Genomic DNA, 19768 nt, shown 5'->3' with positions numbered 1-19768 from the left:
GTTCTGGTTTGTCATTTATTTTTCCAAATGTTAAGCCTTTATTGGCTTAGAAACCATTTCTTAATAGTTGCCTGAAGTATCATAGTCATATTATCTAGCGTTAACCGTTAAGTTTTACCACATTCATTGCTCACCATTGTTTTCACTTGCTTATGTTTTCTTCGATTTATTTTTTGTTTAGCTGGAATACATCCTACTGTCATTCTTTCAGAAAGGGTAAAGAGTGAACTTAAAATCCTTGAGTGTCTGAAAAATATCTTACTTTGATGTCACATTTGAATCCTAGCTTGTTAGGCAGAAAATTCTAGCTCTAATATCATTTGCCCTTAGAACTTTGAAAGACAGCTCCCTGGCTTTCTGGTGCCTTGTCATACTGAGGCCAATCTGATTCTCAAATGTGTGTGCTCATCTGTTTCTTCTCTCTCTCTCCCCTCCCCGACAAAAAACTTCCAAGATCTCCCACCCTTCATGTTCTAAAATTTCAAAGCACTTGCCCAGGGCTGGATCCTTATTTTGTCAGCATGCCCGGCATTGGGTGGTCCCTTTAGTTCGTTCTGAAGGCTGAACCTTCTTCAGCTCCGTGAACTTCTCTTGTGTTATTTCTTAGGTGCATCATAGGAGAACCCGTTGGCTTCACCTATAAGCTCACTAATGTGTCTTCAGAGAGTACGTAGCCCGTGTGTTCACCTGTTCACTTCACTTCGAAGCATGATTTCTTTTTCAAGATCGCCGTTCTTTTATCCCAGACACAGTGCCCTCCATCTCTGTTCCTGTATGGATGCTGTCTCTGAGGGGGCTGGCTCTAATGTGTGTTGAGTGTATGCCTCTTTTTCATGCTTTTATTTTCCTCAAACGTTGATTAGTTCCTGGTTGTCAGTTTACGTGTATAGATGCGGATCTAATGCGTATGGTCTTGGTAACTGGACTCTCGCTTTAGCCCCAGTGAGAGTCTGTTCCTCTGATTGTGAGCGCATCTGACCAGAGCAGCCTTGTCTTGAGTGTCGTGCAGCGGGAGGAGGCATTCAACCCTGGGTGCTTTCTTTTACGGGGTGTGGGCAGCCTGTCTTCCGGGTCTGGGGGCTCCCTGTCCTGCACTGGGGCCATAAATGGCTTGGGACACTTGCCCTGCCTTGCCCAGCCTGCTTTGGGAGCCTCCTCGGTGGGAAGTCCCCCTCGAGGGAAGCTGTGGTGCCAGCCTGGGGCAGGTGCTGACTCCTGGGGCTGCACACGGCCAGTTTGGCCACCCTCTGATGTGTTACCTGCGACTGTCCGCCCCTGCCCTTCCTGGGTGGCCCCCACCTCTATCTCGGGGCTGCCCGGGCGCTGTGGGAACCCTTGCTCGCAGAGCTCTCTCCGCCAGCTGTAGGTGTGGTCCCCTGGGCCCTCACGAGCTTCCCTGTCTCCGTCCCCTTCCATCGCACAGAATGCTTCACGGGGGCATCTCCGGAAGGCGTTCTGCGTCGCTTTGCCGGGCGCAGGCTTATTTGTGGTCCTGTCAGTGGGAGGAGAGGTGAGATGGATGTTGGTCAGTGTCTACAGCTGGACGTGAGATTTTTCATCAGCTGCCTAAAAGGATTTTAATGTAGACTGCTACTGCTTTCTATTTTTCTAAACTAATAGCTTCTTTTACTTTTAATTATTTTTAGAATTCTGTCTTAAATCAAAACTTTTTTAGAGTTCTCTGCCTCTGGGGCCCACCAGGACGGAGCACCTTGCTTTTCAGCGCTGTCCAGTATGGTGGCACCAGCCACATGTGACCACCGACACTTGAGATGTGGCTGGTGTGAACTGAGATGCGCTGTAAGCAGAAGACGCTGACTGGGTTTCAGAGACTCAGTGTGAAAGAGGATGTGAAACACCACTCATAATCTTTTAATAGTGATTATATGTGGAAGTGATAATATTTTGGATATATTGACTAATTTTACCTGTTTCCTTTTACTTTTTTAAATGTGGCTCCTAGAAAATTTTAGATTACGTGTTTTGTGGCTTACCTTGTGCCTCTCTTGGACAGTGGTGTTTAAGCTTTCTTTACCTTCAGTCACGGGGACGCAGCGAGGTCAAGGCTGCGAGAAGCGTGGTCCATAACTGCCGGTCTGTGTCCCGCGGGAGCACCCCACTCACTGTGCCCAGTTTCCTCTGTCTGCAGAGAGACGCTCCACAGGCTTTTAGGCGAGCATTAAAGAACATTGTTCTCTGTAAATTTCCTTGAAATAAAATAACTGTCTTGGCTTTTCAAAATTGCATCATTGGGAATATTTCAAAATTGATTATCTTTTTAAATGTTGTGTGTGTGTGTGTGTGATTGGTTGTCCTTAAACACTGTTGGCAACTTCCTCAGACTTTCTTATGTCACATTCTTTGGCGAGAAGGGGCTTTCCAGATCTGATCTAGGCAATTCGGATGATTCTGAGAAAGCGCTGGTCCTTCTCTACAGGCAGTGTCCGTCAGGTGCCTTATGTCTGTAGACTGAATGGAATAATTCAGTCTGTTAATTAAGTTGACAGAAGATCTAAGCACTGTTGGACCTTTCTTCCTATTTTGTAAAAGAGCATCCCAATGGGTTTTATAAAAATTATCCAACTTTGTTTTCAGTTGTTTTTTGTTTGTTTGGTGTCTTTGTTTTGTTTTGTTTTTGCTGAGGAAAATTAGCCCTGAGCTAACATCTGTTGCCAGTCTTCCTCTGCTTTTATTTGTGAGCCCCTGCCACAGCGCAGCTGGATGAGTGGTGTAGGGCCACGCCCAGGATCCAAACCTGTGACCTGGGCTGTGAAGCGGAACAGGCTGAACTTAACCACTAAGTCACCAGGCCAGCCTCTGTTTTCAGTTTTTATTTGTACCAAAGTGACTATTGAGTACTTTCTCTTGGCACCTTCCGTTCCTGATGTATTTGTGTTTGTTTTGTCCTAGAGGGCCTTGCTCCCTAAATTTCTCATCAGAGGACATCTCAACTCCACCAACTGTGTTATCACACAGCCACTGACAGGAGAGCTGGTGGTGGAGAGCTCGGAGGCCGCCATCAGGAGCATCGAGCTGCAGCTGGTGCGCGTGGAGACCTGCGGTAAGTCAGGCCCAGCTGCTGCGTGCAGTCGGCGGTTAATGTGCTGTGGGTGGAACAGAGGGAGGCAGGCCTCTTGATCCCACGAAGTGTGTGTGTGAGGGAAGTGAGACGTGGAAGGAAGGGGACGCCCCAGAACCCTGAGAGCAAATGGGAGCAGTCAGCGAGCATGTGGACACGGGTTCTCATGGAGTCTCGGGCCTGTGGATCAGCTTGCATGTTGGCTGTTTGCTGACCACAGATGCTTCTCCCTTCTGCAGGGTGTGCGGAAGGCTATGCGCGAGATGCCACGGAGATTCAGAACATTCAGATCGCCGATGGGGATGTCTGTCGGAGCCTCTCTGTCCCCATATACATGGTCTTCCCCCGGCTCTTCACCTGTCCCACGCTGGAGACCACCAACTTCAAAGTGGGTAAGTGTGCTGCTCCCACCCTCGCAGGCCTGGCGGGATTCTCCTGTGAAGAGGGCAGAAGGGGCCACGCAGTGTCGGGGACACTTACTTGTCTGGGTCGGGCACAGCTCAGAGCACTAGGTCCTTCAGTCACTCAGCAGAAGCTGAGAAGCTGCTGTGACCTGGCTCTCGAGGAACTTGTGTCGTCACACAGGGAGACGGCAGCAACCATGTCACTGTGGGCCAGGGCAGGTGACGATAAGGAGGGACGAGCCAGCAGTGTGCACGGGGAAGTCAAGTTGGCTCCTGCGATTGGCAGAGGAGGGGAGACCCAGAACGCGACAGTCCAGTGTGGACATTAATCACCATGAAGCTTTTGTTCCACCAGCTTAGGGTCCTAGTCATTCTCTGCCATGACACATGTAGACGGTTTGACCACAAGATCCAAATCATGTCACAGACACGGCTTTCTTTCCTGCTTTTTCTCCCTTCACTTTATGCCATGAACATTTCCGTGGTTTTAAATAGTCTTATAAAATATGTTAACGGTGCATCCATCCTAATAAAATGGCCATGCTTATGAAGTTCAGTGGAGAGGGCAACCCTCACTCCAAGGACACAGGAGGGCCAGACCCGAGGGACTTTGCCCTCGCTGACACGACGTTCTGCAGACTTATTGGAAAGACCACGAAAAGTGTCCCTGGACTTTCCGGGGACAACCTTCTGAGTCATGCCCAAGGCTCCTCGGTAGATGGATGTGATGAGGGGGTTTTGGTAATTGCTCCTGCTGTTACAAGTGCTTCACTGAGAAATGGGAAGATGGTCCCTGAGGCCATTACGTTTTATTCATGTCATATTCCCCCTAAATCCCCTAAATCTTTTAACGTGCGTTATTATTAGTACAGAGAGCATCCTTTTTTTAATTAGACCATAATTTTTCTTTCCATAATTCCAGATAATGTAACTTAAATTTTAAGTCAGCGGTTGCGTCACCACAGTTGAGTGTGTGCTCTTTAAGAGCGGGAAGGGTTGCCATGTCTGTCACTGAATCGCTGGGTGCTTTTTGGACTCTCTGTGCCTCCGTGTGGAGTGTGTTCCTGGAGCACGTGCACCTGGTGGGTTAGAGGCACAGTTTAATGTTTGTGGAGCCCCTGAGTGCTTCATTTGAAACATTCATTGTAGGGAGAGCACAGTGGGGTCGGGGCACCCATGTCAGCAGAGAGGGCAGCAACTCAGCGTTCGCCAGACTCACAAAAGGACGGCCAAGTCTGCTGACATCTACGACACGCTGAGGTACCACGATTTATCTCCAAAAGCGTGTGTATGATTGTCGTTGAATCGATAGTGTGTGCCCACAGGACACAGTCAGAGGCGCCAGGGGCCCGGAGTGCAGAGTACGTGCCCTCAGACACCCAGGCCCACCCCAGACCACAGGTCCCGGTGGAGGTGCCCCCAGGGCCGCCGGCGTCTTGCTCCCTGGCACACCGCATACTGTGCCCCGAAGGTGGTATTTTTTACTTCAGAATACTTTGATTTTAAGATAAAGAGGAGGAGCTTGTCTATTGATTTCATAACTTGGTTTTCCCACATAAACCTCAAAAAGGTCCAGAAAAGTATTTTTTCTGCTATGCTAAATGTTAAACACTGAGGTTTTTGTGTGTTATTCCTATGAGATTTACAAAGCACCCACGTCACGGCCACGTGGAGCCTCTGGTCCCTCCATGTGGGTAGCGCCCTCAGTCCCTCAGCCAGGACATCAGGATGCGCTCGTCCTTGTGCCCTGTCTGGAGCTGAGTCTGGTTTGGGGCTTGCACAGCCCCAGACACTGTCATTTATGGGAGTCCCCACAGAAAAGAGGTGACGTGCGGCCTTTGTGTGAGCGCTGCAGCCTCTCCTGGGTCCCGGGCTTGCTGTCGCAGGGCTGGCTGAGGGCAGGCTCGGCGTCCCAGGGAGGATCGGCCCCTCCGGGTTGGGAGGTGGGCGAGCCCTGTGTCCTGAGGTCGGAGCAGTGTCCCCTTCACCTGTGCTGGTGCTGACCACTGGGACGTCACCTGTGGGTGGAGAGCGTCCCCAGCAGGAGCTCACCGGGAGTTTGGGGCGGACTGGCGGCTCGATGCCGGGGCTCTGCCGAGTTCTCTGCCCTGAGGAAGGCCAGCACTGGCGCCCCGAGTGCCCGCCTGTCCCCTCTGTCCACTCCAGCCAGCTGCGCTCCATCCAGGGAAGGACGACGAGGTGGCTGGAGGAGGAGGGTAACAGGAAGGTCCTGGGGCTGTCCTCGTGCTCTGACGATGTCAAAGGAATGTGACAGTTGGGCGCTGCTGCCGCCTGACTCCCGTGGTGGCTGGCGCTTGGGCAAAGCTGGACAGCCACATGGGGGGACATGTGGGACTCCAGCCACAGGTGGGACCTCGAGTGAGCTGCCCCCTAGCCCCTCCCTTCGCCTGCGCTCTCTGCCCTCAGAGCCCCTCCCCCTGGGACGTGGCCGCTGTCTTCAGGGGCCCCCTCCTCACACACACCCCACTTTTGCTGTCACCAAGGCCTCCTCGTGTGCCCACAGGTAGGAGGTGGACATTTGAACAGGGGTTTCAGATAAAGGACGGCCGGCCAGTAACGGCGCCATCTCTGCCTGTTCTCTCTCCCTTGGGGTGGGAGGCGAGCACCCGAGCTGCTGCGGTCCAGCCTGGAGGCTGCGATTCCATTAACAGCGGTAGGAAAGGTGAAAATAGAGCAAAAGAATACAAACGAATGGAAAGGATTCTGGAAGATTCTCTAGTAAAGACAAAGGATAAGGAGAGCGTGGGTGGGGAAGCTGATGCCTTGCAACTTGCTCCCGTGTGAGAAGGCAGGTTTGTGTGGAGCAAGTGCACCAGAGGCAGGCAGACCCCAGTGGAGTGGCTCCCGGGGTCTCGGGGAGCTCAGGCTGCTGGCCGGGGACAGGAGTGGGGCGCCCATGCGGCGCCCCCTCCGTGCAGAGCCGGCTGCGCCCCAGTGGTCCGCCTGTTCCCCTGCGGGAGCCAGCGCACATCAACCCAACCCTTCTCTCCCCAGAGTTCGAGGTGAACATCGTGGTGCTGCTCCACGCCGACCACCTCATCACCGAGAACTTCCCGCTGAAGCTCTGCAGGGTGTAGCCCGGGCGCGGCCTCTGCCTGCGGGCTCTGCGGGCATGGACGGGACTCGCAGGTGGCAGAGCCCTCCTCCTCCTTTCCCCAGCGCGGGCGCCTCTCATCGGACCTTTGCTTTGAGGTTCATCGGGACTGCTTCCTGTCACTGGCAAGATCATCTCCCAGAAAGCAAAGTTTCCTGCCACTCCTGACTCCCCCGCCCCTCGTGAGGGTCAGTAACACGGTGTGACAGCAGTTGAGATTCCAGGGAGAAAAGGAAACCCTCCCTGCCTGGCCAGGGGACTCCCGACAGCCCAGGATGGCGACGAGCATGCTGGTTGCTTGTGACGTTTGCAGCGACCCCCGAGGAGGCGTACAGAGTGGCACCCCCTGGAAACGGGGCACTTTACCCCTCTCTTGTGTAGTTCTGTACCATTTTTCATGCTGACTTCAGAACCTGGAGGGAACTGGACTAAGTGTTCCTTGCTCTGCTAGGAGCGAGGGGATTTGGTGGCGATGGCGGTGCTGGAGTAATTCTGAAGGCTCAGGAGCTGGTGTAAAACCGTGTGCTGCCCTATTCCCAGAATACATTTAAATGTAAGGTGGCGTAAGGGGGAAACCCGCATGTCCGTGTCTCTTGTTGGGTGGGTTCTGGGTGGCAGGAGGCCTGTGCCCAGGGCAGTAGGTGAAGACCCCCGTGTGCTGGCTGGTGCCAGGAGCATGCCCTGGCCTTGATGAACTGGCCTGCCTCCCACCCCCAGGCTTTGGCCTGGAGCCCGGTTCTCCTTGTCCTCCTTGTGAGTCACGGTGAGAGGCGAGCCTGTTGCAACACATTCCTTCCTGCAGATCCTGCCATTGTTCCTGTCGGCCCACAGTCAGCCAGGCCTCGGAAATGAGCTGTGTGCTGCCCGCTCCCTGCCCTTCCCTGACAGGCCCTCCCGGGCAGGCGTGGGCGAGACGCACCCTGCTCACGGCCCGGCTGCGCTGCCCTTGTCCTGGCACAGCCTTGGGCCGGGTGGTGCCGAGGGCCACAGACCTGACCAGGCGCCGCTGTAGCCCAGGGCTGCACCAGCGAAACTGATACAGCTTGCCCACAGAGTCGTGTCAAAGCTGGTTCCCAGGGAACACGTTTCTGGTCGATAAGTCTTTTATGCTCACATGATGTTAATAATTATCTTTGATGATGTATTTAAACTAGATAGCAGAAAACAAAAAAACAAAAAGGCCATAACTTCTGGGAAGTTTCAAAGAAATCATTTGTAATGTAAAAAAACAGAATTTTGAGAAAGGTTCGGATTGTATATTGCTATATAATTTTTTTAGTAAACCGGTTTTATGGATGTAAACATGTAAACATGATGAGTGCTCTCCTTAGGGAATAGTATTACCTGAGCTGCCAGCAACCCGGCCAACTTTGTCATTTCTTCCGCCCCTGAGGGGCCCAGGCCAGGGCCTCGGGCAGGCCCTTTCCTTCCCCCTCTTGGCCGGATTCCTCTCCCCGTCAGTGATTAAGGAAGACGCAGATGTCGGGGCATCTTGGGCAGCAGCTGCCCCTCTGTGCCCCGCTGGCTGGAGCGGGGATGTCCACTGTCCGAGCTCAGTTGTCAGATGCTCCCCGTACAGCAAGAGGAGAGGAGAGGAAGCGGAGGTGAAGGCAGGTCTGAACCGTGAGTCGAGGACTGTGGTATTTTGGAAATGCCCCTTTAGGCAGGAACACATTTTGGCTGTCGGAGCTCCAGCAGAAATGGGACCTGGCTCTGCTTCTCAGCTGCATTGTGAGTTCCACAGTAAAGATGGAGAGGTAAATCAGAAAAGGATAAAAAAAGCCGAAGCATCGGGCCTGAATTCATCGAGAGTCTGTGTCCCGAGCCCACCTTCTGGTGGGAGGTGGAACCCTGACCTTCACCATTGGAGTCTTGTAATTCCCAAGGCCGAGTGTGAATCACCCTTTAAAAACTGGAGGCGCTGAGATTACCTCCCGTGCCAGCAGTGATGTATTGATGAAGCGGATTGCCCGTGTGCTTCCACTGTCCCTCTCTGATCCCCCTTCTTGTTCAGAAATAAGGTTGTATTTCCATGACCCATGCCTGCCTGGCTAGGGACTTATTTCTGACTCCCTTGCAGCCAGGTGTGGTCATGTGACAACGGGGACGTGGGCCACTGGAGGCTGGACCCCATCAACCCCTTCCCATGGCTGGGCCAGGAACAGGCCAGTGTCCCAGCCTGGACTGTGCCAGAGCCCAACAAATGTGTGAGCAGAACAGCTCACCTTGCCACCCTGTGTCATCGTCACAGGAGAGAGAAAGGCATGGACTTGTATTCAAGCCACTGGATTGCTGGGGGTCTTGGCTGCAGCAGCCCAGCCCCACCATAGAGCTCGTGATGAGAGGGGCAAGAGTTCACATGTGCAGGGGTCTGGTCCCATCTGGTGCCTCTCAGAGAGCCTGAGGTACGTGCGCGTGCAGAAGGACATCTTTGTGCCCACCCTCTGAGCCAAGACTTGACTTCAGGACTCTCAGAGGTCCAGAAGCTTGCGTGGACCCAGCCGGTCAAGTGCCATGACTGGGTAGGCTCGGCATTCCCTGGGGCCATTGCTGCTCATCCAGTGGCCCCAGAATCCAGCTGGACCCAGCCCTACCCAGTGAAACCCTGACCAGAGTGGAAGGAAAATGGGCTGGTTTTCACCATCACTCACTGTTCAGATAATTAAAAAGAGTGAGTTACGGGGGCCGGCCTGGTGGCGCAGCAGTTAAGTTCACACGTTCCCCATCGCCGGCCCGGGGTTTGCCAGTTTGGATCCCGGGTGTGGACATGGCATTTGCTTGTCAAGCCGTGCTGTGGTAGGCGTCCCACATATAAAGTAGAGGAAGATGGGCATGGATGTTAGCTCAGGGCCAGTCTTCCTCAGCAAGAAGAGGAGGATTGGTGGCAGATGTTAGCTCAGAGCTAGTCTCAAAAAAAAAAGAGCTATGGTTTTCCCAGAGAGAGGTGTCTACTTAATACCAAGAGTGAATTCTGTATTGACACCTGTAGTGCGTCCCTTACACGGTACATTTTGGGAGGAGAGCTGCTATCTGGTGCCAGCTCGCAAACGTCTTTGAAACTTGCCAGGAGGTGCTACCTACAGTGAGGCTAACCCTCCTGTTCTGGAGGGACGGGCCACTCGCTGCTCCTGCTCAGCGGAGCTCAGTTCTGGCAGCTCCAAGTTGCTGCAGTGTTGACAGATACCAGCCATGGGTGTGGGTCTAATGAGAGCTGTATGAGCATCAGTCATCCTGGAGCAGGCCCTGTTCTCAGTGCCATGCGTGGGTTATTTTATTTCATTGTGTAGCGACCCTAGGAGGAGGGAGCTGATATTCTCCCCATATATGGAGGAAATTGCAGTGGATGGAAAGGCACTTGTCCATGTGGCCACATGTTGCCCGAGCCACACACTCTACTGTAGTGCAGTAAAATTAGAAATGACTACCAAGGGGAAAATCCAGTATAACCACGTGTAAATGTTATAACACTCTTCAAGGAGGAAACCAAAACTTCATTGACAGACCCTTTTAAACAATGAGAATGAGCATACCATATAGCAAGAGCTTTGTATTATGGCCAGTGCTGCAGTCAGAGCAAAATTCATAGCCTTAAGTGATCTTACTACACCACAGAGAAGGAAAACTGAGTTAGGCATTCAAATTAAAAGTCTAGAAAAACAGCAAAACAAAGAGGAAAGAATTAATGACAAAAGCAGGAATTAGCTGATAGGAAAGCAAAAACCCTGGAAAATTTTTAAGTCCATGATTTGGTACTTTGAAAAGACTAATTCAATGGCAGATCTTTAATAGAACAAAACAAAACAAAGAAAAAGAAATATGTAATAACTTAAGATTGAAAGCAGCTTGATGAGAATGATATTACAGTATGTACCTTCCCTGCTAATAAACTGCAAACTTCAATAAAATGCAAAGTGACTCCAGAAAAGGTAGGCTACCTGAATAAAATGATACCTTAGGGAAGAAATTGAAAAAATTGGCAAAGAGCCCTAAAAAGGTGCCAGGCCCAGATGGTTTTACAGCAGGTTTTTATGTGAGCTTCAAGGACCAAATAGTTCCTCTGCTGTTTAAACTGTTGCAGGCTATAGAGAAGGATTTGAACCCTCCTGATTTATTTTACGTGGCCAGTGTAGCTCTGTTATAAAAATCTGACATATCAGTTGGGATTAGGTTAGCTGTGAGTAAGGGAAACCCAAAGTTAGAGTGGCTTAACCAAGACTCCCATACCTGTCCACAGGTAGACAGTGCAGAACTGGCATGGCAGCTCAGAGCCATGACATCCTCAGCAATCCAGGCTGCTCCCAGCTCACTTTTCTAGGATGTGGCCCTTGTCTTCATGGTTTAAGATAGTTGCAGCCAGTTCCAGTCACCACATCTGCATTCCAGGCAGCAGGATGGATGGGGGCAAGGATGAAAGTGAAAAAAGAGAAAAGGCCGGGTGCCAGCTCTTTTAAGGATCATCTTGATGGATGCCATAAGGTATATCTTCTTTTACTTTAACCTTTTATTTTGGAAGTTTCAAACATATACAAAAGGAGAGAATCATACACAGATGTCATACCCAGACGATAGCTATTCTTTTCCTTAACATCTTTATTGAGATATAATTCACGGACCATGAAATTCACCCATTTAAAGTGTACAAGTCAATAGTTTTTAGTATATCCACAGAGTTGTGGAACCATCACCACAACCTAAATTTAGAACATTTTCTTCACCCCAAAAAGAAACCCTGAACCCATTGGCAGGCAGTTGCTTCCTTTCTTCAGCCCTAAGCAAACGCGATGTGCTGTCTGTCCCCATAGGTCTCCCTGTCGTGACATCTCATAGAATGGAGTCATGCACGTGGGGTCCTTTGTGACTGGCTGCTTTGACTTAGCCTCAGATATTTAAGGTTCATCCGCATTTCACCTGTATCAGTCCTTCATTACTATTTATTGCCAAATAACATTCTGTTGTCTAGATAGACCATTTGCGTTTGTTCATTCATCAGTTGACAGACATTTGACCTGTTTCCACTTTTTGGGTATTAAGAAGAATGCTGCTGTGAACGTTCATATACAAGCTTTTGTGTGGACATAAGTTTTTATTTCTCTTAGAAATGCATCTAGGGATAGAGTTTCAGGGTCACGTGATGGCTTATGTTTAATGTTTTGAGGAACTGCAAATGTTTCCAAAGCGTCTGCACTATTTTACATTCCCACCAGTAAGGCACAAGGGTTCCGTTTTCTCCACTTCCTTGTCCCACTTGTTATTGTCCGTCTTTTTTATTGTGTCCGTCTGGTAGGTGTAAAGTGGTGTCTTGAGATTTTGATTTGCATTTCCCTAATGACTGAGGATACTGAACATCTTTTCATCTGCTGATTGGCCATTTGTATCTCATCTTTGGAGAAATGTCTATTCAGATCTTTGGGCCATTATGTAATTGGATTATTTGCCTTATTATTATTGAGTTATGACAGTTCTTTGTATATTCTGGATGAAAGTCCCTTTTCGGATATATGACTTACAAGTATTTTCCCTCAGTCTGTGGACTGTCTTTTCACCATCTTGATGGTATATTTTGCAGCATAGAAGTTTTAAATTTTGATGTAGTCCAGTTGATCTATTTTTTCTTCTGTCACTTGAGCTTTTGGTGTCACATCTAAGGAACCATTGCCTAATCCAAAGGAAAGGGAGATTTACTCCTTTGTTTTCTAAAAGAGTTTTATAGTTTTAGCTATTAGATTTATGTCTGTGATCCATTTTGAGTTAATTTTTTGTATGATGTGAGGTAGGGATCTGACTTCATTCCTATGTGGATATCCAGTTATCCCAGGACAATTTGTCAAAGACTATTTTTTTCCCCATTGAATGGTCTTGGCACCCTTGTCAAAAATCAGTTGTAACAAAAATCCTAAATATATGGGTTTCTGGACTCTCAAGTCTATTCTCATGTCAGCACCACACTGTCTTGATTTTTGTAGCTTTATAGTAAGTTTCGAAATTGTGAAGTGTGAGTCCTATAACTTTTATCTTCATTTTTGAAATTGTTTTGGCTATTCTGGGTCCTTTGCATTTCCCTGTGAATTTTAGGATCGGCTTGTCAAATTCTACAAAAAAGCTAGCTGGGGTTTTGATAGGGACTGCATTGAATTGGTAGATCTATTTGGGGAGTAATTATCATCTTAACAATATTAAGCCTTCCAATCCATAAACCTGAGATGTCTTTCCTTTTATTTAGACCTTGTTTAACTTCTTTCAACCATGTTTTATTGTTTTCAGTGTACAAGCCTTGTACTTCTTTTGTTTAATTTATTTCCAACTATTTTATCTTTTTGGTGTTATTATAAATGGAATTATTTTAATTTAGTTTCACGTTTATTGCTAGTTATAGAAATACAATTGATTTTTTATATTGTTTTCTTTCCAGCAATCTTGCTGACATTTATTACCACTAATAGGGCTTTTTTTTTTGTAGATTCGTTATGATTTTCTATATACAAGATCATGTCATCTGCAGATAGAGATAGTTTAACTTTTTCCTTTCCACTCTGGATGTCTTTTATTTCTTTTCTTTACCTAATTGCCCTGGCTAGATCCTCTAGTTCACTGTTGAATGAAGTGGCGAGGGCAGACATCCTTGTCTTGTTCCTGATCTTGGGGCAACTTTCAGTCTTTCACCATGAAGTATGATGTCAGATATGGGGTTTTCATGGATGCTCTGATCAGGTTGAGGAAGTTCCCTTCTATCCCTAGTTTATTGAATGTTTTGATCATGAAAGGGTGTTGTATTTTGTCACATGCTTTTTCTGCATGTATTGAGATGAGCTTGTGGTTTGCCCTTTATTCATATGGTGTACTACATTAATTGACTTTCAGATATTAAGTCAACCTTGCATTCCTGTGATAAATCTCACTTGGCAGTGGTGTATAATCCTTTTTATATGTTGCTAGATTTTGTTTGCTAGTATTTTATTGAGGATTTTTGCATCTAATTTTATATATTCAGAAAAAGCAATTGGTCAAGGAATCTATTCTTGATTTTTAAAAACTCTTATTAAACTAGGGAAATACAGAATTTAACAAATATAATAAAGTGAATTTACAAAAATTAATAGGAAATATCCGGCATAATAAAGTGTTAAAAAATATCTTGTTAGTTTTGAGAGCAAGAGAGTTTCTGCTCTTCAAGTAATTATTCAGATTTGCTGTTGAAGTTTTGGCCAATGCAGTAGGATAGGAAAAGAGGGGGATTTGCTCAACACTCTAGGAAGCCTCATGGTGATGGTGATATGTGCTTATAACAAAACATGCCCTCCTAGTCTGAGTTTAACTGATTGTACTTGAACTAGGATTGCCCACGAGATGCTTCCATCTGACATAGCGATAAACCAACCCAGGAACCTTCCATGGTTCGTGCTCAGGGAAAGGGGTGCAGGTCGTGTGCACAGCCTGCGGGAGATCCCCGGGACTGTGAGCAGGGGCCAGGAGAGAGAAGGCCCTAGACTTTCCGTGGATCCCCAGCAGCTTTTGCCTTCCTGTCTAAATGCATCCTTAACAAACTACTTTGTTCTCCACTTCAGCTAATCTGAGTGTCTCTTCCTTGTATTAGGTATAAACATTGCAAAAGAAGACATAAAATTATCATTATTAACAGATAATATGGTTGAAAACCTCAAAATCCCAGAAAATCAACTGAATAGAAAAACTATTATAACTGTAAAGGCAATTCAATGAAATAGCCAATTACATATATTGATCTATAAAAACAGCTTTCAAAAAAAAGAAGGAAACATTGATAAATTTAATTTTATTTGAAAAAAATACAAGGAATAATTTTAACAAAACTTGTTAATAAGACATATGCAAGACCTATTTAAGGACATCTATACAACATTATTTAGAAATACTTTTTAAAATTGAGATAAATGCTATGTTACCATATAGAAAGACTCAATTGTAAAGATATCAGTTCCCAAATTAATTTTTAAATTTTAACATTTAACCTTATTCTATACAGATCTTAATGTAATATTTTCTTTGGATCTAAAGTTCATGTGGAAGACTAAGTATGTTAGAATATTCAATAACATTTTGAAAATGAAGAAAAAATAAAAGGTAGTACCAAACCAGACATTAGATAGTATTAAAAAGATACAAAAATAAAAACCGTGTGGTAGTGGTGCCAAAAGCGACAGGCCAGTCAAACAAATATAAAATCCATCATTGGACCCAGGTATATATATAAGAATTTAATAGATAAGACAAGGAACACGAAGTAAAAATGGCATTTCAAATCAGTTGCAGAAGAATAGATAATAAGTTGTGTTAAAAATTATATTACCAGTGATATAGTGCCAGTGATCACCTCAAAAGGAAGTAAATACCAAAGGTATAAAGATATGACAGTAAATGATGACATCATAATAATACCAGAAGAAGAGACAGATAACATACAACTGTGGGATGGTGAAACTTTTCTTTTTAGCTTATAAACAACAGAAACTTATTTCTCCTGGTTCTGGAGGCTGGAAAGCCCAAGATCAAGGTCCAGCATGGTCACGTTCTGGGGACCCCTCAGTTCGCCGTCAGAGCCTTCCTGCTGCGCCCTCACATGGCGGAGGGGCTGGGGGGCTCTCCGTGCCTGTTTTATAAGGGCACCGATCCCGTTCACCAGGGCTTTGCTCTCGTGACTGATCACCTCCCAAAGGCCCATCTCCTAATACCATCATCACCTTGAGCATGAGGTTTCAACCTGTGGATTTGGGGGACACAGCATTCACTTTGCGGCAGGGCCCCATGCTTGGAAAGGCCCCACGCTTAGTTCAATGCTCCGCTGTTGCTGTCTTGAAACTGTTAATTTTTGAACAAGGGGCCCCGCGAGTTAAGTGGCTGGTGAGTGAAGAGCTGGTGCACACGGTTGTGGAGCATAACCCTTTCCCCCCACCCGTTCGTTCCGCGAAGGTTGACTGACTGCTGCGTTCTGAGGTCGGCCGGTGTGGGGAAGCCACCGCCACCCCCGCCTGGGAGTCTGCAGGAGCCGAGACTCTGAAGCCAGAAACAGTGGGGCGTAGCTGGACAGGAGTGGCCTGTTAAGGTTTGAAGGTCGTGCTCCCTCACGTCCTGGTGCCCTTCGTCAGCAGCTCTTCACTGGCACACCCGCAGTGTTTTCAGCTGCAGGGGGCACCTTCACGCACAGACGCTAACTGGGCAGTGCCGGGGAAGGAGCACTGTGCGGGGGCTGTGGGGACACAGCTCCTGGCCTCGGGGAGTCTGCGTCTCCTGGGGGGGAGGGAGAGGCGAGGATGAGGGGTGAACGTGAAGGACAGGCCCCCCGGCCCTCCCAGTGCTCCGCGCCCGGCCGGCAGCGGATGTCGCGGCCTTGCGCTACTTCTGACTTGTAGGCCAATGCTGAAACCAACCTTGTTCACGACCCCCGATGAAGGAGGGAAACATCCTTGGGGTTCTCGGCACCAGGCCGACAGCGAATATGTACTATTTTTTGCTTGTTTGTAGGTTTTTTATTTTTGGAGCATTCACCAGGAAGATAAGAGTAGGAACTAAATTCCCTAAACGGCCAGAGGGACAGGGACAGAGGCTGGTTCTTCCAATGTGCGCGTGTGCCGTGGGGGCGATCTCAGGAGGGGGCGCTGCTGTGACATGCCTCTTGTTCTCCATCAGGAGGGCTCTCGGTTTCCCCATCTGTCAAGGGAGGGGATGGGTCAGTGATTTCTAGAGGACTTCCACCTCCATGTGAGGTCCCCAGAGTCAGACTCTCGTTCCACTCTGCCTCAAGCTGCGAGGCCTCAGTTTCTCCTGTAAAACCAGGGGGTGGGCCTGGAGCACTTTTCGGGAAGACCTGTGGCATCCTCAGAGGGGCGTGCGAGTCCCTGGGGCCCCTGGGGGTGGGGCCTGCTCTGAGACTCACCTGCCCCCGCACCCCCCCCCCCCCCCCCACCGGCAGGCTGTTTCAGGAGTCACTGCTCCTCCTTCTCAGGGGTCACTCTCGGCCTGCGTGCCCACTTGGGGTCTGGGGTGAAGTAACTGTGGGGTAAGGCAGAGAACAAGAGCTCCCTGTGGGGGTCCAGCCCAGCATCACCAGGCTTTCTTATCTCCAAAGTGAGGGCCAGAAAATCGGGGCGGCCTGAAACTTTTAAAATATGACACCAAGGACAAAAATCATGAAGAAAAATATTGATGGAAAAAAGTCAAAACCTTCAGTACATAAAAATTTTCTTTAAGTTAAAAGAGAAATTAGGAAAAATATCGATCACTTAATGACATGCAGTGTATTAATATCATTAACATATAAGAATACTCTTATAGATCAGTAAGAAAAATATGAACACCCCAAAAGAAAAACCGGTCAAGATGAATAGACAACTGACAAAAGAAAATAAAGCATATAGGGGGCCGGCCCCATGGCCAAGTGGTTAAGTTTGCACACCCCAGTTCAGTGGCCCCGGGTTTCGCCAGTTCGGATCCTGGGCGTGGACCTACTCACAGCGCATCAAGCCATGCTGAGGCTGCGTCCCACATACAAAGTAGAGGGAGACTGGCACAGATATCAGCTCAAGGACAATCTTCCTCAAGCAAAAAGAGGAAGATTGGCAACAGATGTTAGCTCAGGGCCAAGCTTTCTTACAAAAATAAAAAATAATAAATAGTGTTCATTCATGGATTATATGCTTGTTATTTTTGCCTAAATTATAAATAAAATCATATCTTTTCTCTTGCTTTCTTTGTTCTCCATTAAGCTTCTAGTTTTTGAGATAGCTTCCATGATTTATTATCCCCCTTTTGCAAAAGTGTAATAGACATAAAGAAATTAAAGTGTTTTACACACTTTCTAAGTCTACACATAACCCAGATCTTTGTTTACAGATCAACATTGATGCCCTCATGGGGTTTATAATTACAGACAATGAAAGATACAAATTTTAAAAATAGTGTTTAGGAACTTCTACTTCTACCCATGAAGGAGTAACTGGTACCAGATGTGCCTTCTTATCATAAACAACTAGAAAACTAGACAAAATATGTAAAACACCTGTGTATAGACATTGGCACAGTCAGTGCAGGACTGAGGTCCCTGGAAAAAGGGAAACAGGGTGAGCCCTAGGAGTGCCAGGCAGTGCACACGGGCCATGGGATGTGAGGGGGAACCGAGCAGAGCACGTCACTGCTGAGTTGAGTCAGAGATCAGAGTGTGGCTGGAATTTGGGAATCAGAATACTGGAGAGAAGAAATATACAAAGAGCTCCAGAAACCTGAAAGGGGCCCCCTTGAATCTGTTGCTAAAAACTTAATTGTGTAGGGTGAAACTCCAAAGGCAAGGGAATACTGGGTATCTGTAAGCCTCATAGTTCCCAGAGCTGACACAGTTCTGGGAGACATTTGAGTTCCAACCAGCCAGAGAGAACATTCCAGAAGGGTCATGCACAAGTAGTAGGGCTGCTCCAAACCCATCCCAACAAAGCTTAAAAACAAGTCTTGAAAGGGTGAAGTGATCTGGAAGCAGTTTAACTGCCAGCCCAAACAAACTCAACACTCTTTAAAACAGTCCACACACAGTAGGGTCCGGCCCCGTGGCCAAGTCTTTAAGTTTGCGCGCTGCTTCAGCGGCCCAGGGTTTCTCCAGTTCAGATCCCGGGCGCAGACATGGCACCAATCATCAGGCCATGCTGAGGCAGCATCCCACATGTCACAACTAGAATACACAACTATGTCGGGGGGCGGGGGGGGGTGCTTTGGGGAGAAAGAGGAGGAAAAAAAAAGAAGATTGGCAACAGATGTTAGCTCAGGTGCCAATCTTAGGAAAACAAACACTCTCCAGTATGATATAAAATATCTAGCATCCAATCAAAATTACTAGACACTCCAAGAAGCAGAAGAAAGTGATCCATAAACAGGAGAAAAATCAGTCAAAAGAAACAGATCCAGAAATGGTGGAGATGGTCAAATTAGCAGATAATGGATTTAAAATTATGCTCAAGGATTTATGTAAAAACATGAACATGATGGGAAAATAAATTGAACATATAAAAAAGAATCATGGGTTTCTAGAGATGAAAAATTCACAGGACTGGCTTAATAACAGATGAGATCTACAGAATAAAACATCAGTGAACTTGAAAAGAGAGCAATGGGAACTATCCAGTTGGAAACAGAGAGGGGTAAAAAGACTGAATGAATGAGTGACTGACTGAAGAAGGAAGAGAAGGAGGGAGGAAGGGAGAGAGAGAAGGAAAAGAGCCTCATGACCTGTGGGAAGATGGCAAGCGGTCCATCATACATGTCACTGGAGTCCTGGAAAAGAGTGCTGGATGGAGGCAGATTTGGAGGAATACTGACTGAAATTTTTACAAATTTGAAGAAAATTAAAACAGTTAAATTTTGTTACATCAATATAAATACAACACAATGCTAGATAGTTGTTAAATAGCATAAGGTAGATTTGTATGTCCTTATATGGAAAAATCATGTATGGTGTAAAGTGAGAAAAGCGGGATATACAAAATAGGTATAGAATGGTCATTTGTGGAATTCTGAAAAGGATGCACATTATCAGATATGAAAGGGAGATGGAAGTATCCACAATGAACTCTTAGAAGTGTGGATTCCTTTGGGACGGAATCAGGGTGGAGGGGTGTAGACTACATTGGCGCATGCAGTTGGCCCTCAGTGTCCATGGGTTCCACATCCGTGGACTCAGCCAGCTTTGGATCAAAAGGCCTGTATTGGTTGTGTCTGTACTGAACATGTACAGACTTTTCTTTCCTGTCGTTATTCCCTAAACACCCAGTATCATGAGAATTTACGTGCCGTTTACATTGTATTGGGTATTATAAGGAATCTAGAGATGATTTAAGGGAGATGGGGGATGTACATAGGCTATACACAAATACTACAGCATTTTAGTTTTGATTTTTTTAATTTTTATTTTTGTTGAGGAAGATTAGCCCTGAGCTAACATTTGCCACCAATCCTCCTCTTTTTGCTGAGGAAGACTGGCCCTGAGCTCGCATCCGTGCCCATCTTCCTCTACTTTATATGTGGGACGCCTGCCACAGCATGGCCTGACAAGCGGTGCATAGGTCCACTCCCCGGATCCGAACTGGTGAACCCCGGGCCGCCGAAGCAGAGTGCTCGAACTTAACCACTGCACCACCGGGCCAGCCCCACTATAGC

The 19768-nt window shown here is 47.4% G+C and overlaps 2 protein-coding genes across 4 annotated transcripts in view; one reads left to right on the top strand and one right to left on the bottom strand.

Moving 5' to 3' along the window:
• VPS26C (VPS26 endosomal protein sorting factor C) overlaps positions 1-7908 on the top strand; it is a 53719-nt gene extending 45811 nt beyond the window's left edge. Inside the window, exons 6-9 of one of the 2 annotated variants that reach the window (XM_023630141.2) lie at positions 2911-3061; positions 3319-3471; positions 4633-4743; positions 6499-7908. In XM_023630141.2, coding sequence (XP_023485909.1) covers positions 2911-3061; positions 3319-3471; positions 4633-4742 — 414 coding nt within the window. In that variant the 3' untranslated portion in view covers position 4743; positions 6499-7908. The remainder of the gene's footprint in view (positions 1-2910; positions 3062-3318; positions 3472-4632; positions 4744-6498) is intronic. The other variant, XM_001492982.6, reaches the window with a different exon arrangement.
• Positions 7909-14370: 6462 nt separating this feature from the next.
• The window catches only part of TTC3 (tetratricopeptide repeat domain 3), a 150240-nt gene continuing 144842 nt past the window's right edge, over positions 14371-19768 (bottom strand). For both annotated transcript variants that reach the window (XR_011432918.1, XM_070252296.1), the window contains one exon: positions 14371-16279. The gene's annotated coding sequence lies outside the window, so the exon portion shown is untranslated. The remainder of the gene's footprint in view (positions 16280-19768) is intronic.

Source organism: Equus caballus, chromosome 26 (assembly GCF_041296265.1).
Source record: "Equus caballus isolate H_3958 breed thoroughbred chromosome 26, TB-T2T, whole genome shotgun sequence".
In the NCBI taxonomy this organism is placed as follows: domain Eukaryota; kingdom Metazoa; phylum Chordata; class Mammalia; order Perissodactyla; family Equidae; genus Equus; species Equus caballus.
Note: the sequence above shows the minus strand (reverse complement) of the source record. Positions and strands in the feature narration are given on the sequence as shown.